Source organism: Larus michahellis, chromosome 4, assembly GCF_964199755.1.
Source record: "Larus michahellis chromosome 4, bLarMic1.1, whole genome shotgun sequence".
Lineage (NCBI taxonomy): Eukaryota > Metazoa > Chordata > Aves > Charadriiformes > Laridae > Larus > Larus michahellis.
In genome coordinates this window covers 4,617,893-4,645,801 of record NC_133899.1, presented here as the reverse complement: position 1 = coordinate 4,645,801, position 27,909 = coordinate 4,617,893, and the positions used below count along the sequence as shown (strand labels likewise).

General features: G+C 39.1%; 1 protein-coding gene across 5 annotated transcripts in view; it reads left to right on the top strand.

Moving 5' to 3' along the window:
• The window catches only part of CDH13 (cadherin 13), a 508,761-nt gene that overhangs the window by 469,610 nt on the left and 11,242 nt on the right, over positions 1 to 27,909 (top strand). For 3 of the 5 annotated variants that reach the window (XM_074582826.1, XM_074582825.1, XM_074582824.1), the window contains 3 exons: positions 1,389 to 1,531; positions 16,193 to 16,426; positions 17,728 to 17,943. In XM_074582826.1, coding sequence (XP_074438927.1) covers positions 1,389 to 1,531; positions 16,193 to 16,426; positions 17,728 to 17,943 — 593 coding nt within the window. Of the gene's footprint in view, positions 1 to 1,388; positions 1,532 to 16,192; positions 16,427 to 17,727; positions 19,350 to 27,909 lie in introns of those variants that run through there. The other 2 variants (XM_074582822.1, XM_074582823.1) reach the window with 2 other exon arrangements.

Below are 27,909 nucleotides of genomic sequence, written 5' to 3'. Positions count from 1 at the left end.
CAAAGCAAGCCTCTGAAATAAGCATTCAATGAGACGATGTCTTTCTTTGTTGACCTCTTTTCTCTTCTAGCAACTGCTATTTTATTTCATTTTACATTTTTTTTACCCCCCTAACAATCTGTTATTTTTGATTATTCCCTCAGGAAATAGCTGCACTGATAAGTTAGTTTTGGCAGCATTATCACACAGGACACCTTTCAGATGAATGCCACTATGAGGCACTGGCTAGGCACGTGCTCATTAAAAATAGCAGATTTCATGCCCATTGAAATGCCCATAGGAGAGATTGTATGGCTGCTTATGATCTACAACAATTCACTACAAAAAAGATAAACAGGTTATTATACTAAGTATTGATTATATGATTGGAGTTTTGGTTTAAAATATTAACAGATTTCATTGGAGAGGGAATTGGTACCAGTTAATTCAGCTCTGTGGTGTTATATTATTTAGTACATCTAACTGAATATAGAATTAGGCTCTAATCATGAACATCTTTATGTTTATTACTTCAGTCAAGTAGGGCACTTCTTAGTGCATAAACACCACAACATTTCTAAATATTTCCAGTATCAGGGTCTAAATATTTGCGCCGATTAATGAAAAGCAAGCACAACAGTGAATTTTGTATTGAGGGATCTTGACGGACAGCAGTTTCAGATCCTTATTTACACAACACGTATGTGGTTGAATTGTTCCGAGACTCTGAGCATGTATGTGAAATCCTCAGAGGCAGGAAACTACAGACCACAGACTGCATGTAACCAGCTCCCGTTAGACCTAATGAATCCATAGGCTAACTCTCTTTTTGCTACCATACCCCACAATTTACTACATTTCCAGCCTCACTTAAAGTAACTAATTGTAAGTTATGTAAGTTATATGTAAGTTAAAAAAAAAGTTAAGTTGGAAGTTATATGTAAGTTAAAAAAAAATGTAAACCACTCAAAAAATAAATTCAAAATACAACTCCTAGTCCAGCCAGAACGTTGAGTCTGGAAAAAGGAGGACTGTGAGAGGATCCATGAAGTTTGTAAATACCAGTATTGATGCAGAGGCCAGTGGAAGCGTTGAGGTACCCTGGCTGTATAACACAGGAGTAGGAAACAGGTCCTACATCATGTTTTAAATATTGATTTCTGTACTAAACATTGGGACATATGTATCCAAAGAAGTTGATTCAAACCTCTATATCTCCATCTGTCACATAAGCCTTACAATAACGAACCATGCCAAAGGGAAGGCACAAGGTTTAAATTGTATTTTTTAAGTATTAAGAGGTCCACCACATGAAAGCCAGTGAGTGCAAAGCTATATTCTTTTGTAGTGATGTAAATGTTTTATGTCTAGATATATAATTTGTTAACAACTTCTGTATTTTTATGCAGGTATTCGGTTTACAAGGATCCAGCAGGCTGGCTAGAAATTAACCCTACCAACGGTACCATTGGCACCACTGCTATCCTGGATCGGGAATCTCCTCATGTTCAGAATAACATATACACTGCTCTCTTTCTGGCAATAGACAGCGGTGAGTACCTGTTATGGATCGTATTCACTAAAGTATATGACTTTTTTCCCCTGCTTGAAATTTTCTGTTCAGAAAGGTGCATGTGTAACGTTAGGCGTACGCTTCAGCACTTTGCTCGGTGGGCACCAAGAGGTATTGGAAATCATTGTGACGAACGGGAAATAGAGGAATTAACTGAAAATTTCAGACTTGGAACAGCTTTGATTTAAAGTTACATCTCACACGTTTATTCCTGCACTGAGATCTTAATGCTAGATGCAAATAGTCTACGAACATTCTTGGAAAGTAATAAATCATCTTTATCAGAGTTAATTTCCTCATAATATTTGAGGATTTAGTATGCCTAAGGCACCTAAATACCAATAACAACTCATCCCTGATATGCTGAATTCTATTCTATTCAATACAGTGACGGTGACAATAAAACACAAGTAAAAACCCTCGTTAAAATGCAACATTTTTTATATATTGTGTGGATTAAAGTTCCTTCTGTCAAATATAATCAAAATTAAACTATCTAGTGAAAATTCAGTGAGTGACTTTGGGTCAGAGAAAGAAAGAGAAAATCCTGAACGTTCCAAATCTCCAGAGCTAAAGACTCAAAATAAATAAAAGATTTGTCTGTAATATAACAGCTAATACACTAACGCTTTTCACAGCTGCAGCTGGTTTAGCCCTGGTGATGAATTGTAAAATGTTCTTTTTAGGAGAGTAATTCTACATTTGTGTAACCGTATGACTCAGGGAACATTTGCAGGGCCTGACAGGAAAAAGAAAATATCGCCTTAAGTATAAAAGAAAAAAAAATTCTGCTGAGATGGTGATTTACTTATATATTCATATACGTATTTTTCTTGGGAAATTTCCATGCAAAAATGTAGCACTAAACTTATTTCTGTCTTTTACTTGCTATTGGATAAAGATTTTTTAAACGCATCTTAAAATCTGGTACACTGGGAAATGTCGTCTTACACTGAAAGTAAAAATTCAGGATAATATTATTGGGGGATTACCAAAAGGACAAAGTTGCATATGTTTTAAAGGTGAAGTCAAATATCCTCAAAGAGAATAGATGGAACAAGAAGCTGAATATTTCCAGCTGTGGAAATCAGTCTGAATGAAAGTGGATTCTGGGGCATACCTTTATGTTGCGCTTAGGGCAGGAACACGCGTTGCTCACCTGTTTTAAGCCAAGAACCTCACTGCTAGGTGACCCCTCTGAATTCCCAGAACTTTTTCCATTCTGGAAAAATGAAAGAAGGGAAAGGTGTCTGTGCGCTGAACAGCAGAGCTAGAGAAGATATTTAACGTGGGTTAGAGAAAAGGAACCCTGTTCGGTGGAGGTACTGAGTCAGCATCTATTTCAAGCTGCTGTTACTGTGTTGGTTTGTAATTCTGCAGTACCGTTAGCACAGGAGCTGATCTGCTCCAACATTATTGACTTCTTTGAATGAAGTAATTAGAAACCACATGTGTGCATTTAGTACTGTCATGCTAAGGTGTTAAGAATGATCATTCAGGAGTATTGTACTACTTCACTCTACGCAGCCCAGCCGCATGTGGAAGTGCCAATAAACAGCAGAACTGAAACAGCTGATATTAACCTCGTGGTCTGTATCACTCCTGGATTAATTACCAAACAGCTTGTGAAACACATTAAACTTAGAGGCAGGTTGGTAACCGGAAAAATTATCTGCTGGTCTGTATAAATATGTAAGAGTGGAATTTGTGGGCGTTGAGAAGAGCAGAAGCTTCTCTGGAGCTCCAATTTCAGCCTCAGTCATGCACAGATACTTACTTGCCTCTGGCCACCGCTGGCCGGGTGAGCGATGCCGGGGAGCACGGCTTCCCTCGGGGCAGGACTGCCGTGAGGCAGGCGAGCTTCAGTTCACACGCTGCCCGCCCGCGGTTTGATCGCGTCCATTCGCAGGGGGAACTATGCTGGCTTTGCACAGAGGTGCTGCCAGTCCGGAGTCTCAGTCCAGACTCTGTGGCTAAAGCAGACACGGAAGTTTTAGAATTGATTTCAAGGGGTAGGTCCGGGGGGGCTGCCTTGTCCCCTGCAGTTACGACTGGGACTGATAATACCCCTGCAAGGTGTTCCCCGACTGATTTCCAGGGCACTGGAAATGCTAACTAGCAAAACTGTGAAACCCACTTCATTTTTCCTAGCCATCATAGCTAATGTCCATCTTGAAAAGGGATATTATGTTAGATGACAAGCCAAATTGTGGTAGAATAATGTGAAATGAACACAAAATTCTTTCAGGACTTTAAAAGAAGGTTATGTTAACTTAAAATGGAAAAAAATCAAATTAAACATAGAATCATAGAATGTGTTGGGTTGGAAGGGACCTTTAAAACATAACTGTATGCATTCCCTTTAAAACAGCATTGTCTGCAAACTGCAAATCTCTTTCTTCAGGTTAGGAAGTGCAGCCTATCTAATACCAGTGAATATCGTTAGGACTTATATGTGAGAGGGCAGCCAAAGGCAGGATTAAGAATTGCCAAATAAGACAGGGTGGTACACTGAAAATTCAGAGGCATTTCCAATAGAGCAAGTCATATGCTTGGGCTAACAGACTTGGGGCGAAAAGGGAGGAAAGGAAAAAAACCCCCATACTTCATCAGAGATACCTTTTTCAAAAGCATTCAATGTAAGTTCTTTGTTTACTTCGGCCTTTCATCTTATCTCTAAGTCAAATCTGAGATGTGCTGGCACACGCACCGAGGAAGTAAGAGCTGCCATAGACTTTCCTTTCCTTAACTGGGGAATACCGAAGAGCTCGGGTATTGTTCAGTGCAGAGCACAGTGTGAACTGGTACCCAGCACGGCGCCAGGCAGAGCACAGGGCAGCCCAGCCCAGCCCAGCGCCGCGGGGCGTGCGAGGCTTCCCAGGCAAACCAGCTCAGGCAGGTCTGCGTGTCCCTGCGGCCGCATCGACACCACCTGATCCACCTCCTCCAGGTTCAGTTTCTGGCAGCACCAGCAGGAGTTTCAGCAGTGTTAACGTTGGTAATTGTCAGTATGAGGGACTGCAAACACGACGCTCACTGTGGAAGGGTGTCTGTGAGTTGTGCGCTAATTTTTAACAGTATTTATAATAAGGCGGGTTTCTAAAATCAAACGAAACCTTCAACCTTACACCTTGCTAAAGGACTCTAGACATACACTAAAACAATAAACATATTATTTTCACAGAATCACGGAATCTTCAGAGTTGGAAGGGACCTCTGGAGATCATCTAGTCCAATTCCCCTGCTAGAGCAGGATTGCCTAAAGCACGTCCCTCAGGGCTGCATCCAGGCGGGTCTTGAAAATCTCCAGAGAAGGGGACTCCACACCCTCCCTGGGCAGCCTGTTCCAGTGCTCTGTCACCCTCACCGTAAAGAAGTTTTTCCGTGTATTTGAACGGAACTTCCTATGTTCTAGCTTGTGCCCATTGCCCCTTGTCCTGTCGCTGGGAACCATTGAAAAGAGCCTGGCTCCGTCCTCCTTAAACCCACCCTTTAGATACTTGTAAATGTTAATCAGGTCCCCCCTCAACCTTCTCTTCTCCAGGCTAAAGAGTCCCAGCTCTTTCAGCCTTTCCTCATAAGGGAGATGCTCCAGTTCCATAATCATCTTGGTTGCCCTATGCTGGACTCGCTCCAGTAGTTCCCTGTCCCTCTTGAACTGGGGAGCCCAAAACTGGACACAGTACTCCAGTTGTGGCCTCACCAGTGCAGAGTAGAGGGGGAGAATGACCTCCCTCGACCTACTGGCCACAGTCTTCCCTATGCAGCCCAGGATGCCATTGGCCTTCTTGGCGACAAGGGCACACTGCTGGCTCATGGATAATTTGCTGTCTACCAGGACCCCCAGGTCCTTCTCCTCAGAGCTGCTTCCCAGCATGTCCGCCCCTAACCTATACTGGTGTTTGCCATTCTTCCTTCCCAGGTGCAGGACCCTACACTTGCTTTTGTTGAACCTCATTAGGTTCTTCTCTGCCCAGCTCTCCAGCCTGTCCAGGTCACGCTGGATGGCAGCACGGCCCTCTGGAGTGTCGGCCACCCCTCCCAGCTTGGTATCATCAGCAAACTTGCTGAGGATACACTCTGTCCCCTCATCTAGGTCATTAATGAATATATTGAACAAAATTGGTCCAAGTATTGACCCCTGAGGGACACCACTCGTTACAGGCCTCCAACTGGACTCTGTGCCACTGATCACAACCCTCTGGGTTCTGTCACTCAGCCAGCTCTCGATCCACCTCACTGTCACCTCGTCTAGCCCATACTTCCTCAGCTTCCTAATGAGGATGTTATGGGAGACAGTGTCAAAAGCCTTGCTAAGGTCAAGGTAGATGACATCTACGGCTCTCCCCTCATCCAGCCAACCCGTTATAACATCATAGAAAGCTATCAGATTGGTCAGGCATGATTTGCCCTTGGTAAATCCATGCTGACCACTTCCAATAACTTCCCGTTCCTCTATGTGTTTGGAGACGACATCCAGAATGAGTCGCTCCATTACCTTCCCAGGGACAGAGGTGAGACTAACCGGCCTGTAGTTCCCTGGGTCCTCCTTCTTGCCTTTTTTGAAGATTGGAGTGATGTCAGCCTTCCTCCAGTCCTCAGGCACCTCTCCTGTTCCCCATGACCTTTTCTATTAGTATTCATAGCATAGAGAGTTTCTATAATTACAGAAAAGATACCGCTGTCCCATCATATTCCATAGTCACCTCTTTTTAAAATGACCACACATTCCTGTGCTATCTTGGGTGACGAGTGGAGAGACAGAGCCGAAAACAAAATGTACAGGGGTACTTTTTTCATACCCTTTCGCTGATGTCAATAGAGAATCTGTCACTGGATTCAGCAGGCACTGGCTTCTTGTTATTACGCTTCAGTGCAGGAGACAAGTGCCAGGGCATTTTTCTTATTTGTAAAATGTTGAAGATTTCTGTCAGAAGTAAAACCAGGAGCTTCACGCTTGGTAGTTCTTTATATAAATCCATCACATCTTTATTTTTTCAGTAAATCACAAAACTATTCTTTCCCAGTAGGACAGTAACCACGAACGGACCACAGAAAATGGAGTCATTCCACTGCAGGAAATAATTTGGTTGTATATGATATTCTTTTTGAATTTTATGATATTATTTTTCAGCATTAACAAATAAACTGCAGAGAAAGGTACTTAAGTATAAATTATATCATTTCTGATCTAAACAGTTCCTGTACCTTCCCAAACATAATGGAAACAAGGTGTAAGAGAAAATTTGATGGACACAGTATTAATTTTATAGATAATAAAGTCTAACCTTTTATTGGGGGAAATTTAACTTTAAAAAGGACTTTTTGGAATGACTATCCTAATTTTCTCTGTACTTTTGATTTCATTAAAGGTCAAGGTAGTGTCCTTAGAATTTGAAAACTCTTTTATTAAAGACTTGTGTGGACATAGAGTCTCTGGTCTATTAAAGAAGAAATTAAACACTGGTAGGAAATATCATGAAGCAGAGTTAACACATTGAAGTGTCATGAACTGTGTTTAATCTGAGAATGAGCTTATAACGGAACGAAGTCAGGCGTATGCAAACTTGGAAAACATCAGAGGTTTCATTCAGTTAACAAAAGTGCCAATAATGGTGATCGCTTTATTTCCTGAATTTAGCATTCTAATCGCTAAAAACAATGCAGTATCACAAGCACACGGTGCAGTTATTGGGAGTATATCTCTAAAATATACGGATCTTAAATACAGACAAGACATCATTTGAGTTTGAGAAATCTGCTTGGAACAGACCTTCCAGGAGATTTGCTGCATGACTATGCTGTCGGGTCATCCCACAGGTTCATTACACACTGGAGTATCTGGGATGACTGTCACTAAGCAGAAAACCTGTATGTTTTTCTCATAAGGTCAGTCGTGCTAAAAACTCTCCAGGAATGGTCTTTTTTTCCCCCATATTCTGAGAGTTTGAGTCACAATTTAGAAAAAGTTAAGGGAGGAGAAAAACATGAACATTTTGGAGGTGAAGCTAAAAATATCTGGAAAATGTGTGAAATCTAGAAAAGCTTAAAATTGGTTTCTCCTTTCCTTTAAGAGGCAGGAATACTAAAATATATCCATATTTACATTAGTTATGCCATAATCACTCATGTTATTGCAGAGAGGGGCGAGATACCCTAGTTAATGTCCCCATTGTGTAACATTTTCTATCTCTTTAGAAGAAAAACTTTGGTTATTTTTGTGGGCCTGATAGATGGAAAAGCCACCTATGCTGTTCAAGAATGTCAGCTGGTGATGACAAGTGGTGAGATGCTAATCCCCACTCTTGCTGATTTGGTTAAATGCCCGTAATCACCTTCACTTTTCTCAGGCCACCCTGCTGGAGCACCACCCACGCAGAGCCAGGTAGCAACCTTCTCCCACTGAGACAGGTACTCTCATCTGCCGTAAGCGTGGCACCTTCCTCCCCTGCTATTCTCATCACCAGGGAACTATGGAGATAAAAATTGGAAATATAAGTACTTTTACTACATCAAACATAAGGAGGATAAATGTCATTATTAAAAATGTGGCATCTCTTCCAGATGTTAAAGATAATCAGAGACAGAGTTAAGGCTTCCAAATTTTAACTGATGTAGCTTTAAATGCACCAAATCAGCGTTAAGCCCTGTTTCTTACAGGGATATTGCACGAGTGAAAGCAACTGTTTGCTTTTCTGAAAGTGGTCTGTCCCCTACACGACACCACCCTCCCCGGCGTTTGCCATGGGAAGCGTTTGCCCGGCAGCCACCCACAGGCACAGGCAGCGTGTCCGGGAGCGGGGCTGAGCCGCAGCAGCAGTGACCTCTGTGGACGGGAGCAGACGTATTTGAGCAAGGTACAGGGGAAGAGATAGGGAGGACTATCAAAGGCGTGATTCTAGATTGGTGTGATTTTGGCGTTTGCCTTGAGTTAAGGCCAGTTTAAAAAAACCAGCTTGGACGTTGCTTCTCCGCCTGTGGCCAGTTGCGTGTCTCTAAATGAGCTTGCTGAGTGGCACTGCGTCAGTCTCCCTGTTGCAGGTACCGAGCAAAATGAGGAAGGAGTGAGTCAGGGTCGAGTTTTCATTTTTTCTTTGTTTCCAAGGACCAGCTGAACTACACCCAAGGAATTCCAAAGCTGATTTATTGTGCAAGTCTCGATACTCCTAATCATTAAAAAGAAAAATTATCATCCTGTACTATGTGTAATGAACAGTAACAGACAACATCTAGAAAAAACTGGAGTAACAGAGATGTGTAACAATTTGCAATTAGAACTTTTCCTTACATGTATCTAACCTGTCTTCTTGCTTCATGATGTTCATAATTAAATTACCACAGATTGATTCTACCTAAAACATGCTATTTTTGAAGAAATCGGGCAATTAGTTGCCATGGCAACCCAATTAAGCCAGTTTTATACCCCTTATCTTAATTGCTGTATTAATTGAGAAGAGAAAATAAATTGAATACTCATCCTTTTCTTGCCATTTCAAATTTCAGTAAAATATGAATTGCACACAAAATATTGTTTTAATTTCTCATCATGGACTCATGATTAGAAAAAGAAATTAGAATACTGAAAACAGTATTTAAGACGGATGGCATATGTCAGTAGCAATTTGATATGCTGAAAGAGCTGTGCTCTTTTGAAATGTAATTACTCAAAAATAGGATCTGCATATATTATTTGAGTGAATGAATGAGGGATTGTAACTTTTAAAGACTAATTACTTTATAAATTTTGAAAAATATCTATATATCAACACATACAGAAAACGCATAGGAAATTTCAACTCAAGGGAAATTTGGAACCTGTTACATACGGAATGTCAGCACATGGCATTTATGAGACCAGTTTTCAAATATGTCGGATTCTGAGCAGCACACCCAAATCTTGGGATCTTCCCGCGCTACTGGTTCCATTTACTTTGGTTGAACCATTAATAGAGTTCAGCTTGAACACAAAGGGTAATGGAATACACCTGACTGAATGGGATTTATGCCTGCAGTGAGGGTACCTGCTGCCAAATCGCCTGGTACGCACACGCTTTCTGATCAGAAAAACAGCATATGGGGGGGGGAACAACATGAGGAAGGAGACAGAAATTTGTGTTTAGTTTTTCATAGCAGTATCGTTAGAAAGCATGAGGCATTATTTCTCACAGTGCATATTTGTGAAGTATAGCAATTTAAAGAAAGAACATGTTACTTAGCCTAACCACACACGGCACAGTCTGCCTCCATAGCTCCCTCCCAACAATTTGGGAACTTCTACAATGCTCTTTTCATTCATTCTCCTCCTCTTTTGCTGTATTCCCCTTCTGGCAAATATGAAGCGGAAAATAGAGAAATTGGTGAAAAATCCATATCCAAGGAGAGATCCTAGGCAGTCCTACATTTTACAGTCAGTTACATGGGAGTAAAATGAAGGAAACTTGGCATCATTGTAGTTCCAAACTGACCTCCATGTGACTATGAGTCAAATGTAGTTTATAGAAGTTTTGAGAGATAAGGGTTTATTCATGATGGTTCAGAGGAAAGGTAATTTTGCCAGAAATTAGCAAACCCACACTCTCAAAGGCTTCTTTTTCCTGCTCGACTATGAAGAAAAATTGTTCTTACTATAATTGCTCACGCATTTTGTATCTGTGTAACTTTGTTAGCCAGCAAAAAAGCAGAAGCGGGAAAAAAAGTTGGAGTTGAGGTTTCTGGGTTACTGAAGTGATAGTGCAAGTGGATTAAAAACTGCTGCTAAATGGCAAACCGTAAATATTCTACTAAAATTTAAAATAAATGAATTTCCACTCTGTCAGCTTGAGAGGAAATCTATATGGCGATGGATACCCTATTGCTTGCTCTAGGAATTAAATGGCCTTGTAATTTCTGCATCGTGGCATAGAAGAGCATAGATAATATGTATTAATTTGATGGTGCTGGAAGCTTAATTTAATAAGAAGAAATGAGTACAGAAGTCTTTTTACCATTCATAATGAGCATGTGAAAAGGGACAGTTCGTGCTCCATTCTTCCCAAAAACTGTTCTGGCTTCTAGCAATGCTGGGGCTTAGATCTGTGTGGCAGCTGCTTTCTCTAGAATGGTTCATTTTTCTTCTTTGGAAATTTGATAAATATTGCCAGAATCCAAGGTCTCTGACGTTCTTTAAACAAACAAACAAAAAAAAAAACCCAAAAAAGTATAATAGTTCAAATTAAATTCCTTTTTTTCATATTTGTTTCTAATGGGATTTTGTTATCTAAAGGCATTTACATAGATATTCCTTTGCTGTAATGACCAAGATACAAACCATTAGAGTTCTAAAGACAGAAGATTTCCTGTGTTTAGCTTTTGATACCATTAGGTGAACTTTCTAAATATAAGTGAAAACATAGAGTCTCATTGTCTCCCAGTCTTAACACTTTTTGATTTGTGTCTGGCATTTTTCTTGTTAGTTGATTATCACTGCTTTGTTCCTTAGCTGTACCACTAAACAAATTACATTATTTACAAGTAAACTGACTTTCATCTGATTTATTCAAAGCCCATTTTCACATGGCATGTGGAAATGTACTTTTTTGTGTTTGATAATCCTTGTTCTCCCTTGTGCAGCTTGTTCTATTTTAGATCAGGTCAACTAAAAAAAAAGAATCAAACTAGAAGGGAAAATATTCCTTGTGGATTTTCCTGTTGCTTTTCACAAATTAAATGAAATTTTATTTACCTGAACAAATATTCTTATTATATCAATTTTTTTTTAGTTTATAATATCCTTTAAATCTTGAAAGAAAAATATTTTAAATACTCAATTCTATAAGAATAATTCAGAAAGCTCAAGGGAGGATGGACAAAATCCATTTAATTCTTTGATTTTGGGTGGTCTGTTGACCAAAGAATATGATTTTATGTTTTAAGCAGCAATGTTCCAGTAATTTTTTTACTTGGATACATTCTTAAGAACCTTTCCGCTGCTTTTATGCATCTTCATTTTCAAGGACAATCTAAACTCACTGTAATCTCAAATGTCCAAATCTGTTCATTTTTTAAGTTCTGAATATATTTTTGAATCACTGGAAAATGTAATTAGGGTCATTTAGGCTAATCTTGAGATTTGCTGCAACTTGGAAAGCTGGAAGGAAAGGATTAAATCTTCATGACTTTTTTCCTCTTTGAGATGCATTTAAACAACTCTTCCATCTTGAAAATGTTCTACCAGTTTAGAACAATATTTGTGGCCAGCTTCTGGAAGTCCACACTGGCAATTTAGTGTAGATGGAGGCTACTTTTAACTACCCTCGTGCCCAGCTGTACTCCTAGAAGAGAACAGAGTGTCTAAACGTGGTAACTGTTGTGATTCCAACAGTGAAGTGTCTAAATTGTTTCTTCCACAGTTGCTGCTGTTGATGGAGCTCAGTTAGAGAAAAACACGACTGAATGTGAAAACAGTCGGGTGACATGGCCCAGGTAGCCGTGTAGCCAGGGTTGCATTCCCCAAGGCTTCCTTAGCATGAAGTTAAAAAAAAAAAAGTATGAACTCAAAATGCTCCACGAAAGTCACACTTTAAGTTAAAACATATAAAATCAACTTTCGTATTAATGATTTGCGGCTACATAGATATTAGCATCTGCATGGACTATTTTGAAGCTTCTGTAGATATGCTTGTGCAAGATGTGGTGAGACACTGAGAGAGGGCTGTAGACTTACTCATGCAGTGTGGATCCTTCTATCAGCCTTTTCTGACGCCAACAGTAGGAAGACAAAAAGAAGTGCAGGTGTGTTTACATCGTGCAAAGAAATAAATAGGATGCTGCGTAGGCAACCCTCAGTCACACCACGAGTTTTTCTTTGGATACTCCCAAAAATTAAGTCCTAAACTTTCACTGACTTTTTAGGGGTGTTTGGCTTCTTATTGTGGGAGACATATCAGAAAATCTCACCTCCTGTGTGGCAATTCCTAACTCTGTATTTTTGCTTCCATTTCAAATAAATGAAAGCTGTTGATATGTTGAATGTACACTGATTAAGAATGTCTTAATTCCATTTCAAAGCAGTCCAGATACTGTCTTTAATTTCATGGAACTCAGCCATATTAGAAATCCGTACACAACAGTGTCGCATTTCTGTAGAAAAACTAGAAAGTAAAACATGAAATAGCTCTTCATGTCCACAAAAATGTTATACTCAGATTAAATGCATCATCAGCCATTCAACCATATGATTCCTTGTTAGACATGCCATTTTATGCAAGTCTTGATACTTAAGAGAAATGTCATCTTAGTCCATGGCCATCATTGTGCGTAATTGGTATCTTTTAAGAAACTAACGACCTGATTGGCAGTCTCATTTGAGTAGTTGGATCTCTAAATGACATCATTGTTCCTACGGGAACTTTTGGACCAAGACTGAAAGCCAGTTTTCAAATTTCTTGGCCATGTGTTTCTGCAGAGGGCTTATAATTTGATTTACAGTAATAATTCTAACACGATTCTGCATGGCTTTCAGTGTACAGAAGTACAGTGTACATAAAATTCCAGTGTACAGAAGTATATAAAGTATTTCTATAATATTTCTTTTGAAACTATTTTTTTTAAATAACGGTAGCAATATGGTCATTTATGCTGATAGCACTAAAATCCAATTGAACATCTACATCTTCTGGTAACAGTCCCTTGCATTACAGATTCTAGTTCTCAGACAATAGACCCCATTGTATTCTATGGCATTCTGTAACTCACGAAATAGAACTACTTTTGTTAGTCTGTTTTGCACTTGTTGAATCTTAAAACAGCAGCGCTATTGCCTGACCAAAGACTGCTATTAGAAGCTTTGTATGCAGTCTAAGGCCAGGATATGAAGACATGACCAGTCCTGGAATGATTCATACGTTTCCAATTGCAGAATGCTCCAAGAGGAATCTGTGCTTTTTAGCGTTGCTGATCAAAGTTCCAGTCCCACAGACCTCAACTAACTAGAAAGATCTTATTTACATTTCAGTCTCATTGAAGATCACTTGTTAAAGTTCTCAGTCTTGCCCTAGATTATCAAAATCAGGATTCAATGCCAAGCTTTCACTTTCTTTCCATATGGAAGTAGCCATCCTTCAGTCTCTGTTTTAGTGGCTTTTCCACACGTGAGTAATGCTGTTTCATTCATATGTTTGTCATAGTGTATTCACAGCCGCACCACTTGTGGGAGCCTTAGGAATTTGAAATTATCTCTATCCCAAATGGCTCTAAAGGCACCTAAAGGTTTAAAATGTTCAGCCTCAGGAGGAATGGCCAATTCAGTTCAGTGACAAAAACGGGAGCTGAGCACTTTCATAAAGCTGCTCCCAAGGGTTGTGGGACAGAGCCCTTTATGTCTTGGTTTATGCATTCATTCTGCTTTCGGCTGCAAGGTTTTACAACATAAATTAAGACAAGTTTTATTTCAGAATTAACATATGCTACAGAAATCTTCCATTTCAAAACCAAAGCTGTCTGGAGATCATGGGAATTTTGGATTATTTCAAAGGCATAATACTGTCAAATTTATAAAAGTCATATATTCCCAATGGATATGTTGTGACCACTTTTCCATTCGCTATTCTTTTTTGTGTTGTATTTTTTTATGGTATGCGTGTTAACAAGCTTCAGTCTATGACCTTGACATTCACTTATTTTTCTTTTGAGGTCTTCATAAATCACCAAAAGATTTTGTTTAAATCATTATAAATAAACCGAGCAGAGAATAAGTCATTGGAATGGACAGAAGCAATTTCCTTTCTCTCTATTTGTGCGTAATAGTTGACTGGCCCATAAGCCATACAAAGATAGTGAAACATTAGCATGGCAGAGAAAATGCAGCCATAGCTGCGTCTGACAAAATAACAGTACATTCATAATGCTGTTGGCTTCTTAATTTCAAAAGGCAGATTTTAATATTACTGACTTCAGAGAAAGATAAGAAGGGCAGTGCATGAGACATTATCAGTCCAGTGTGGAAATAATGCATTCAAAATTAAAGACAGCAGTTTAATTAAGTGCATGAAAGGCTGGCTTTTATGATCATATTTCAAATACTCGAATGTCTTTTCATCCATTCTGCCGTATGACTTTACTTAATAATATATCAAGAACAAAAAATGTATTGGAGTCTTTCTGCAAATTCAATTAGTACAATAAAAAGTGAAAAATAATTTCTTTTTCATTAAAAAGAACTCAACCCTAACCCTTCTGATGACAGAGTGCAAGATGAGGAGGGAGGAAAGCTAAAGAACTATGAAAATTCCGCCTTTGTTATGCATTTATGTGTGCATGAAACAGATGAAGTGCCACCATTAGTAACATTTGTTACTGAAAGGACTAATGGCATTCTGCTACAGTTAGTGGTTTATCAGATCCAGACCACGGGGTATTTACTTCTCCCTTAGAACGCACGCACAGTGCAGCAATAATTCAATAGTTTATTGGGCTGCTATAGGCAGGGTAATTATGCTAAAGCGTACCTCTTTCAGTGCTAAACTTAAAATTACCATGACACATTGCACTCGTGCTTTACAGGTTAAGCGCAACCTCTTGAATCCTTTCTACCTGCTAACGGTTTATAGCCAGGGGAGGTGCAGAGATCATAGATCTCATGTACTAAACCAGAAAAACAAGGAACACAAACAACCCAGAAGTGCATCATTTCAAATGGGAAATTATTAACTACGTGATACAATGAGGGAAGTAACGTGCGGTTAGAAAACGAATGTTGAGATCGGGTAAAAGGGGATGGCAAAGGGATCTGTAATAAGGTATCGAGCTTTAGGCTGAAAGCAGTAGGTTCCTGGCTCTACCATGGCACACGTCTGTAGTGACTGGAAGTTATTACCACTTGTCAGCTCCTCTCTGACCCTGTGAAATGAGGTGCTGGTCTCAGTCCGGCTCCCAGTGGGCAGACATCTCCGTTACAAACACTTCCAGCGCCATGGCTGGTTTGTCAGTCACAGCCCTGACGCAAAGGTTTGTAGCGGTACCGTGGTGAATAAACATCCTCACCTCTGAAGCTGGTTCTTTCAGGTCAGGGCTGAGGCAGGCTGGCAAATAATTTGAGAAAGCTTGAAACTCCACTGCTAACAAAGGGTGGCTCTGGGTAAATCAAAGACCTCATTTTCCAGAGTTGGATGTTGACAGGTTTCACGTCTGCTGATGTAACTAAATGTGGCCTCAAGGGTTGTTGGGGAATGATCTGGTCCTGTTCTGTTTATGGGCACCCACTGTGCAAACCGATTCCTTTCTGCTGTCATTTTACCTCTTGCTTGTCTTGTTCTTGATTCTTTTAATACCATCCTGTCTATCTAGGGGATGTTTCCTACTATGTTTCTCTCCGTATGAGCAGATTCTTTTCCAGGTACCTATTCATGTCCTAATCTCATTTTAACTTCAAAATATTCCTCTCGCAGAGGTTTACTTAGAATAATTATCCATACTGTAGAGAATCAGAAAATACAGCAGTGAATTTACAATAGTGACTTATCAGTTTGTTTAAAGCAATAATTTTCATATAACAGAGGTAGGAACTATAAAAATATTTCTTTTTTCCAAGCATGCAGGTACAAATAAGAGCAAGTGTTTATGGAAGTATGATTTAATAAACATATGTTTGCTTTTTTCATATAGGTAACCCTCCTGCTACAGGTACAGGAACTTTACACATCACTTTGGAGGATGTCAATGACAACGTCCCATCGCTTTATCCAACACTGGCAAAAGTTTGTGAGGATGCAAAAGATCTCAGGGTAGTGGTACTAGGAGCGTCAGACAAAGACCTTCATCCCAACACAGATCCATTCAAATTTGAACTGAGTAAGCAATCTGGCCCAGAAAAATTGTGGAGAATCACCAAGCTTAACAGTAAGTCTATTAATTTTTTTTTTTCTTACGCATTTAGTCCTCCCACCTCTCCACCCCAGTCTGCTCACCCTCAGGCTGCCCATTACGTGAATTCAGGAGCACTTGTGCATGGAAGTCTTGCGGGATGGACCCATCGCTGCTGCTGTCTGGGTTGGGACCAGCTGCCTGGTGGGACACACTGATTGTCTGCATTTTCTCTGAAATCTGAACTTTTTTCCTCCTCTTCTTACGTTGGCCAAACTTTTCTCTTTTAGCTTTGCGTTAAAGAAAGGCTTCTAATGACTTACAGTTTTGTAAAGTTTACCATATTTCATGGCATGGAATTTGTTTGCATGAGATGCACAAGGCTTTGGATAGGACAGCATGAAACTTCTGCATGGGCTTTAGCAACGTACTTAAAAACTTCCTGATTTTAAGTATTCGAACTCTTCACAAATAAAATACCCAAATGCACTGGGACTGAACACTATTGGTAAGAGGATCAAAACATACGCTGTGCAATTGCAGAAGGTTCGTATTGTGGGCAAATTGTGGGCACAAAGTACTACACTTCTTTTTAATGGAGATTATTTCTATTTGTTTTCCAGCATGTATTATTTATCTCTGTCACAATCGAATCTTTCAGCAGTTCATTTCGTATTCTTAGAAAAAACTAACGATGGATGTGATAACTGTACCTGCCTGCAGGTTGTCACGGACAATGTGCAGGAGTCATTTTCTTTGCTGTACTCCAAACATCAAACCACCACTCTGTTAAACCCCCGAAAAGAGTCAGCACGCTCACCTGGGTATCAGTAGCTGTTGTGACCCACTGCTGCTCAGGAGGAGCAGATCTGTGGATTTGAAGGGGGACATTACCTCCCTTTGCTGCTTTCTCAGGCAAACAGCTTTGCCTGTACTTCCTTGCAAGAAGGGTTATTTTCTTTGGCAAATAGCTATATTCTTCCCTATTGTGTTTCCCTGGGGATGAGATGCCTTAGCATTTCATTAATACGTTAGCTTCCACAGGCAAATTGTGCCAATAATTTGCAGACCAAATAATGTATTTAAACAAAAGGGGGTCTTAAAAGTCTTTCTTTCGGTGGGGTTTGGCAAACGTTTGCAGTTAGCTCTCAGCCCGTGAAAGAATTTCTGTACTGCCTCTTCTTACCTCCAGTTCAATTCTTTAATCTTTTCCTTAGAGTATTCTCATTTTGTTCTTAATTTCCATGAGTAACTGCGGCATATCTGATATTGTTTGCAGATTCCTCTTCCCTTTCAAACCACCGCTATTTGGCTAATTCTCACCTTCTCCTATGCAGATACTCATGCCCAGGTCGTCCTGCTTCAAAACCTGAAAAAGGCCAATTACAACATCCCAATCTCAGTGACAGATTCTGGAAAACCGCCTCTGACTAACAACACAGAACTGAAATTACAAGTGTGTTCCTGCAAGAAATCCAAAATGGACTGCAGTGCAACCGATGCCCTTCATATCAGCATCACCCTCATCCTTCTTTCACTCTTCAGTTTATTTTGTAAGTCTTTTCTGGAACTGTAAGTAATGAATATTATTTAGCTGCTCATTTGTATGCTGCATAAGAAAATCTACCACGGGAGAAGTTAAATTCATACACTGATACCATAATGCAGTAAGTTTTGTGGTTTTCTTTCTTCCCCGAGAAAGTGTAGCTATAAGAAAGAGGGAGGGGTTTTTCATAGTCAAAAAATAGCAACGAATGCCTGGTTGTCAAATTAAGAAAGAGAAGCAATAATTTTAAGAAGAATCAAAGAGAATTAGAGCTAGCATATGATAAACTAAAAAGTACCAGCTGTAGTAGCAGATTTGTGCGACGCTTTCTTTCATCTCTCCCCACTTGAATTCAATTCAAAAACAGAAACAGGAGATTAAAGGTGTTCTTGTAACAATAGCTCTTCTGGGTCACCGTGAAAATAAGTACTGTCTGCTTCAATCTGTTCCTCTGTGTAAAGTGCGCAAGCAACTGGAACATGAGGAACTTACTCAACATTCTGGGCTTAGAGCCACCCAGAATTGATAATCAAGTTGCAAGTCTGGGTTGGAGGGCAGAGAGGACTGATACATAAAGAAGCTTCTGCTGCTTCTGGGAAAACTTTCTAACAGACACTTCGAAAATACCTAATTTGAATTGGAAGGAGTAAAAAAAATCCCAGAGTGACTGAAGAGTAGAAATTCAAAGCCATGGAATCCCACCATCTAACCTAGATGTGTCCCTGGCTTGTCCTGCGACAGATTCCAGCAACTTTGTGATGCAGTGTTATTTTGAGTTCCTTATCTGTTAAAAAGGAATAGCTGTATGCTGTAAGTGTGATAGTAAATCTGTTACTCAACAATTATAACCTTCCTCTTATGTTAGTAAAATACATTGTATGGTGAATTAATACCTGAGTCATGTAGAAAGGCCTTATATTCTTGATGAGATAAAAATCTACCATGAGGCAGAGATAGAGGTCAAGGCAGAGATAGTTTACACATCTAAGGCTTGGTGTATGCTTGATTACACGTCTTGTCAGTTTTTTTCTTATACTATATTACTTTTATCCCAAAAGGTTAGCATGAAGGTCACTGGGGGAGAATTAGAACTAGCTAATGTTTGTGATGCTCTTTGAAGATGAAAAGGACTATATAAATGCTAAGTGCAAATTCACGTTCTTTGTTCCAGTCAGTGACATCTGAAGTATCTTCATTGGCCTTGGTTCAGTTATTCTGGGTTTAGTCTGCTGGAACCAAATGCAGACTTCAGCTGTTAGAAGTAATATGTTAAAAATATTTGACAGTATGTGACACTATCGCATCAGTGATATAAATATGCAGCCCATTGATTCAAATGTATTCTTGTTACCACTTCATAAATGTTGCTGGTGTTATACTAGGCGTGACTTTCACCACTGAAATTACTTTCATATCTGACATGATTTGCACTTAAACTTTATTTACATTAACGCATCTGCTCAGAATACAATGAGGCAGAGAAAAGCTTTTTGCTTTTGAAAGTAACCGTGTTGCTTTTTCCTAGCCCCCAAAGAAGTCTGATAATTTTCCTTACATTGAATTCTAAAAGGCAGTTCTAGGTGTTGGATGGCTCTTCTTGAGTTGCTCTTCTTGGCTACAGACCTTCTCCAGCTCAGCTTTGGGCAGAATACAGGCCCCTGGCATCTGAATGGTGCGTGGTGCCACCACAGAGGGATTCCCCCTCCTACTGTGCAAGAATAAACAGCACTGAATAGTCTTTACACCATGAAACAATACAGACATGCCTAGAGCCTTTCTGCAACCTGACATTCCTTCAGAGTACTATAATAAGCATGGAGAGAGTTGTAATTTTAAACAAAGAGTGGAGTAATATTACACACATAATCTGCCAGCAGTATGGTGTTCCGCTCTGTTTTCTGAGCAGTAAAACCACAACAAAGGGCAATAGTGAGTGAGGTGAAAGGAAGGGGAGGGAAAGATCTCTTGGGACAGAGGCTGTGTTATACACAGTTGTTGTGAGTGAGAGCATGAGTTCCACAAATGGACTTCAGCATAAAGAGACCTAATCCTCAACACAGCACCCTATTTTGGGGCTAAAATTTGCTACTCGTCATTTGTGTGGTTTGGGTTCACCCAGTCCCACAGAGCGAGGCTGGTATTCCACGGCTGGTCCAGCCAGCCAGCATAGCAACTTTCACAACCATTTTCCTCAGGTGTAAATGACTACACGGAGACATAAAAAGAATGAGTCCAGGAGCCAGTTAAAATAATGTGGTTCTGTATTTGAACTTCTCTAAAATGTGCTGGTATCATTGCATTCCCAATTCATTTTCACACATAAGTTTTTTTATAACTGCGATTAGTTCCATTGCAGTGTTTTGTATAGCCCAAATATTTATCAGAGTAATCAAAGCTTACGATGCCATAAAAACAAAGAGAACTTTAGTGCTTATTGAACAGATGAAATATCCCATTTCTAGTGGCAAGTTATGGGTTTAATTTTTGCAAAAGCCCTTACGTGGCTCACTTTGCTCCCAATGTTTATGTTTTATGAAGCTCTTGTTCCTAGGAGGTAAATCCTTCAGTCAAATGAACTTTGTTATTCATGCCAAAGTATTTCTTTTTGTATTTGACATCTGGTGTGAGGATAGATAGCCCTGTGAAAGAGCCGTTCATGGTAAAAATGCCCTGCATGAGTCTCCTGCCCATACAAAACATCTTGGTATTATCATTTAAATGGTGCAATTACTATCCGTACTTAGAATATGTGCCTCCTTTGTAAATCATGGAAGAAGTCCTATGTGGTAGATTTCTGAAGTATCTGAGCATAGAACTGAAGAACCTGATTAAAACTGTAATGCATGCAAAAGGCAGCGGGTTTGCCTTTTCCATAGCTGCCCTGCTGTGTTCAATATATTGAGGGATAATGGGATACAGACCAACGAGTTGCCCAGAAGCCCTTGGAAAGGTAGATATACTTGGAACAAGAGAAATGTAGGAGTTCTTGTCAGCCAGAAACAGAAAACACAGGATGCCGAAGTATGTGGTCAGATTGCTAGTTCTCCACAACAAAACAGTAAGGTGTTTGGTGGAATTAAAAGACAGTAAATACTGAGTTGATTGAAGAAAGGAACATCTTTGCGTATTTTGTACTTAACCTAGCTTATTACCACTGGCAGTTGCTGAAGTCAGGCTGGAAAGATGAGTAGTGGGCAGGTACAGGACTTTCCGAAGTTATAATAGTTAATGGTAATAAATATTGAAAAGAATACTAAGTCTTATCTGTTATTAATGCAGACACCATGTTTAAGATGACATCTAGTGTAGTGGCATCGTGTCAGCTTTTCCTAGCCGCTACTGGAGATAAGATAGGACCAAAACTCTCAGATATAATTTAGAATTTAGTAATTCGGATTAAGGAAAAAGTGGGAGAAAGAGAAAGTGTGTTAATGAGCATGTCTGGTGCTGGCTCGGAGATTGTCCATGGTGTCCCTTACTGCTGTATTGTGTCAGTCATCTCATGTTTTCAACCGACACAGATAAAATAGCTCTGTTCAGAATGAATGTAACCAAAGTGATGCACTCAACAACATTAGGATTATAAACAAGTTCCCTCTGGAAGGCTCCTGAACGTTTTTAGTATCTACAACATTCCATAAGGATGAGGGACAGAGAGAGAGGGATAAAACGTGTCCCTTATTGCAACCTACAAATTGGTAGCTGATATTTCATTTAGGTATTGGTTGAACAGTATCTAAAAGGGAGAATAGGTGTCCTTGAAAATTTTGCTTAAGTATCATCAATTGCACAACAAATCATTGTAAATACGTTTAACAAACATTTAACAGCAATCTCTTCTCAAGATGTATTGAGGTCGGTAAAGCCATTTTTTGCCCACCAGCAATGACGTGGTGGAACTTGATGAGAACAAGCCAAATCAAAAGCATACATCAAACAACTTTCGGGACTGAAGTTACATACAGGTGACGAGAAAACAAAACTAGCTAAAACAGTAAAAGGTCAAGATAAATTTGTGTTTATTGTCATAATGAACTTAGCAACAAAAACTGCTGTAGGCCCCCTATGGGAAACTGAGAAAGAACTGCTCTAGCTGCCAGGACAAGGCTTTATATCAATTACAAATTATTTATATCATTATTATTATTTAAAGGAGCATTTGAATTCTGGACTTCTAATTTGACAATAATTATTTCACTTAATTGCATAATCATAGAACGCTAATTGCATTTCATATTTCCTTTTATATTCTGCCAACAGAAAAGACCAAGTTAGATTCAAATGTGTTGAATTAAGGGACTAAAATAAGAACCAAAGGCACAATAGTCATGTCCTGAACAAGCAGAATTCAGAGCAGTTCCATTAGTAGCTCAGTCACGCTAGCAATAATGTTTTACTTTAATTTCATTGTTAGCAAAAGACTGGACTTTACACACTTCATCTTGAAAAAAGAATTTGATATCTTAGTTGACTGTCAACCATTGGTAAGAAACTTCTTTTTTTTGTTAACCTAGCCAGTGGACTACGAAGTTGTAAGTTGACTTGAGCTTAAATAAGTATTCCATTATTAGAAACGGAAAGTAAGGTGAGAGACTTGGGGGGAAATACCGCTATGAAGAAATTAAATAAGCTGGAGGTCTCTACATGGAAATTAATTTGTTAAACAGGGTGAAAGGCCTCAGGTGTGTTGAAAAACAGAGACTTGCACAGATGTCTGTACTGCGATTGCAAAGAAGCCTTAGAGATACCCTTGAATAAAGATTCCTATTAATTTCCACTAACTTTTCCTGTTTTGAAAATTATGTATTAGGTGTTAAACCATCACAAAAATTCAAATTATATTAAACTGGTGGAATTGAATTTACCTGAACATAGACAGCCAGCGTTAACTGGTGGTGTTATCTTTCACCAAGTTCATTTTTCAAAGCAACAGAAGCATCTGTATCTCTTGTATATCCCATGTTATTTGTGCAGGAACAGCAAATGTCTGAAGACTGAGGCAATGCATTCTTGAATGGCATAAGACTAAGACAAATCATAGCAGGTTTCAAATGGAAAAGACCTTTAAGGTCATTGCTCTTTCCATTACAAGTGCAGATTTGTTACCTGCAAATTCACAGTTTTCAGCCTTTACTGTGAGTTACTTGACTTAGTTTTAGACAATCATGTACTATATATTTTTTAGGGCTCAACTACTATTTAGTTTTTACGGTAGGATTTTTTTTTCCCCCAAGAAAAAAACCAAAAAGTTCATCCCTGTTCTGTATAGTTTCAAAGAGAAAGCTTCAGAGGAACCATTCCCAATAGGTGAATTTGCTAAAAACAATACTTTGTGTTTTTTTTTTTTTGTTTACCATTTAGGTTGTTTTAGCATGTTTTAATCTTCTATAGTAACTTTATACTTTAAAAAGAATAAGAAATTCGGTTTAATTAACAAGACTAGGAAATTTTGCAAGATAAAGTTTCCCATTTCTGAGAAGTTAAATATTCCTATATTGGCTAGAATTTCAAAAACTACCAATATGGGGAGAGTTTTGTTGTGAAAGGCAGTTTATTGGGGTGTTTCTCTGTACTACTTTAAGTTACGTTCTTGCATTGGAGCACACACCATGTGCGTACTCAAATTAGCAGCTAAATTATGCTGCCCGAGTAATGGGAAATTACTGACGTTCAGTGACTTCCAATGATATGAATCTCACCTCTTAAAACCAATAACAGCAGGAGCAATATCCACTATTACTCTAATTATTTTTATTACAGATGGTTTTGTCCATATTAACACCATTGTTATTACTGAGAAATTATCAGTGAATATAGGTGCTTTCTCAAACGCGTTTACCAGAAAAATACCATTGTTATTTGTCTCCTTAAAGATTTTGGTTGATCAGACTGTAGTAAGGAAAGACTGGTTGGGGGGTTAAGGGACTGTATTCAATTTGAGAGAGTCTTTGGTCGAATCTCACTTTCAACCGCTGCGCCCAGGCTTCTGATTTCTCTGCAGGTGTGCTCAGTCCTGCAATGTGTTGTGCAGTTGGCTTTGGGAGCCCACCTAAAGTTAATGGAGCTTGAAATGGCACAGAAGTCCATATGTATGTACATAATTGGAGACGGGATGTTTATATACCTAGCCACATAGACATGACAAATAGGAATACCCTCAAATTGTACATCAGTCTATTTAAAACGTATTTAATGACATTTTATTGACTCAATTAGGTGGGAAATGGCATTTTACGCACATTTTAAACCATCCAAACACGTTCCAGAAGTATAGACATGAAAAAATGTGACAGTTTAGAAGATACCTGTCTGGAATGCAGAAGAGAAATGTTACTAGCAAATACAGCTCCTTCCCTAAGAGCTGTAATATTGTTCCTGATGGTCATTCTGTAGACGTGAAATGAACATTTAAAGAGAGTGGCTGGATAGACTATTCAGTGTTGCGAATTCAAATGAACATTTGATGTTTTCATTTTCTCAACAGTTCTCAACAGTAACTGTTGATAGATAATATTTTGTATTTCTTTTCTGAACAGCCTCTTAAAGTCACATAAATATATAACTTCAGACAGTTATCATCTTAATTGTTCTGGAGTGGACTGTGACTGAAAACTAGAACTGAATAAATGACCAGTTGAAATATTTTTTTCTGTCAATAATGGCCACTATACACCCTGGGAATTTTCTTTCTTTTAACTATATCTGTCTTTGGATATTTTCCTACTCCAAATACCTCAAAATGTGCTCTCCATGCAGACAGCTCACTATTCAGTTTTAGATATGACGTGTGTTGGATGAACAGGGGAATTTGTTGTACCTGAGGGTTAGATGATGTTGCTTTTGCTTCTAGGCTGCCGAGACTTACAAAGTCCTTTAAAACGCCATTGATGTTTGGAGTATTTCAGAGTACATCTTAAACCCCAACACCTAATTTGTTTATGTCACTGGTTAGTACTTATGTGAGCTGTCATGTTTACGAGTTTTCTTAAAAAATTTTGAAATAGTCAGGTTGATATCAACATAGCCAAACCTGGCAGTTTTCTAATTTGATTTCTCCTTTTCCGTGGCTTCTAAGCATAATACTTTCCTCTCATTTTTATTCTTACTTAATAAGAGGTTTTTCAGATGATTCTTTCAGTATTTCAAGCTGGGATTAGTGTATACCTACAGATGTGAATGTGGTTGGACTCCTTATGTTCATGTTCTACTTATTAAAACTGATAGTAAACTAAGCTGTACTGCTGTGGAAGATGAGATCTGACTGCTTAAGCAGTTCTGCGCTGCTTTGGAAGGCTGGCTAGCTGTTACATTTGAGGCATTTCATTTTCAGCATAAATATGAAAAATTAGGAGAGTATTTCAAAACTGTACTTACTCATTTCACTTGCTGAACGTCTTCAACTGTTCATCTAAATTTATCAGATTAGAGCATGAGAAAATACACTCCCAGACTGCAGGCAGGCACTTCTGCAATTGTTTTGTTTTGAAAGAACTGGAAAAGAAAGGAAATATTTATTTCCTATTGGTCAAATGAAGGTGACATTGCTTTGGCAAAGTAGCCAGCTAAAATTCATATCAATTTTAAAAAAAAAAAAATTCTAGGACATCTCCGCTGCTTCACCCTAGAAACTACCACACCCGCCTCCCAGTAAGATACATCATACCCCTAGTGAGCAGGAATTTTAATAGAAGATGCTTTATTTGATAAGCGTAGCGCTGCACTGCAGCGGGTAGTACATGTTGGTGAATTTCTAAGCAAAGATAATGAGTCTTTTAGTTGATCCAAGGAGCTTTTCTCTCAGATGGTGCTTCTTATAGGCACATACGCTTTGCACTTCCTCAGAACAGCCCGTTACATCGGAGCGTACGTGGGTACATGACAAGGAAGAGGTGAGGCAGAAACAAGGATTCAACAGGGAGCAAGGCCCTTGCCAGAAGTCAGAGGAGTAAGAGCACTTTGGCATAGATCCGCACCGTTTCTGGTCTGCCAGTATAGTCTTACGATAAATAAGCATAAGACACGCTCTTGGAAATATCACCTGCTGGTGTCAAACAGCTCCCCTTTGAAAAGAATTTCAGCCTGAGCACCTTATCCCCCTGCGCAAGCTGATTAGTTTGGATTGGCATGTTTCTCCACTGTCTTGCCAATTTTGGCCAATTGTATAGCACGTGCTGGAATTTTAGCTCCTGAAGTTAAATATTGACATTGATATATGAGAGCCTACTGGAGCTTTGAGAAGAATTATGAGATGCTCATTTCACAAACACAGTACTAATGCAAACTGTGTTTTTCCTATCATTAAGAACTTGGAAATCATTTTCTCATATAAATGGGAAACAAATTATATACAATGTTATAAACTGCAAATTTTCAGGATAAACTCATTTACTTCTCTCTTCCTTATAAGCTTTTCCACAGTGTATTACTTGTTCAGAGAGATCGCTAATTTGCTCGACTCGCAAGCATACCTGCTGATACTAAACCCAAATTTCTTAATTGCAGGAATAAGGACACGCGGTATCTGTCAGAGGAGATAGCTGTTTCAGGCTTTCAAATTCAGAGAGACTGGGGGTGAAAAGCTTCCCTTCTTTTTTTGAGAACACAATACCAGGGTACTCGAAACCCAGTGATCACTGGATTTTGGCACTTGCAGCAAAGCCTAGACAGCGCTTTGGACCTCTGACGGCGTCACAGAAGAGCGTTAGCTATTAAATCATTATTTTACACAAGAGTGCAAAATGTTATCATTTATAGGGATATGGTGCAAACAGTTACATTTTTGGTGTTGAAAACTACCCATGACAAGTCAACCAGTGATGTGCATGAAAACCATTTACGTTCTTCTAAGTTCTACGTGAGGGCTAAACTAAGAACTCTGTATCTAATTAATGTCCTTTTATAGATGGTAAATCCAGGAAAGAAGTACCTGGATGTTGATTAGCTGCCTAATCAGAAACACGGTTCTGATCTCTTCTACCGTTTTCGCATTACCTCTTGAACATTACTGAGGTTTCAATAAAGTCCATGATGTAATGTAGACTTTTAATTATGTGAAGATTAATGTAATATTTCTGATGAGAGGGTAATTGAATGAAATCTGAAAGAAATGGAGCATGCATGAGTTGAACTCCAAATTCCAGCTGTGTTAACTCTCTTCTCTATCTTAAATGGGAATTAGAGGATGAATGCACTTGGGTGAAGTTCATTCCTGTACAGAGGTTCAGCAGGAAACTTAAATGCCTTTAATTTTTACGAGGTTTTAACTGCAATGTAGGAAGGATAGTCTGTGTAATGGGGGCTGATTTTGGTCTCATAAGGAATATATCTTTCAAAGGCTTTGAATTACTCAGTTTAGACCGGTTTCTTTAAAATAAGCAGGGAATTGAATCACTAATATGTAAATATGTTCAGAGAAAGCTAAGGCTGCAACGGGGAAAGCTAGAGTGCCTGGGAAATGCCAAAGCATTTTCTGAGAACAGAAGTCATTTTGCAAACGAGATTATTTATTGGCTGATTGGAAGGGTTCTGCTGGAATTATGTGCTCTTGGTAACCTGAAACATAGCGAATGAGGTTACATGCTACCAGTTGCCTTTTTCCTAGGGTGGGGCATTATGAAAACTTTGTCTTAAAAAGTTACGTGCATTTTTTCTCCATTTTCTTCTATCATGTGGATCACCATAAGGAATAAACCTTAAATTAGCCCCCTGTGAAATAGACAGGTAGCTATGGTCATTAAAGAAGCCAATATTATAAACACTTAGTCTGTATTAGGTGGCTTGCTCCTTTTCTGAGCCAATTCAGCCTCCGAAACCCCATGAGTAGATGACAACTCAGACGTGTCCTGCGGAGTTTGCCACCATCCTCAACTCTTTCCAAATGCAGTCAACATCAATAGACATTTAAGTTTCTACATCATGAATCTCCCTACCCTAAACTGCATACTTAGACCTATATTCCTATAGCATTATTACA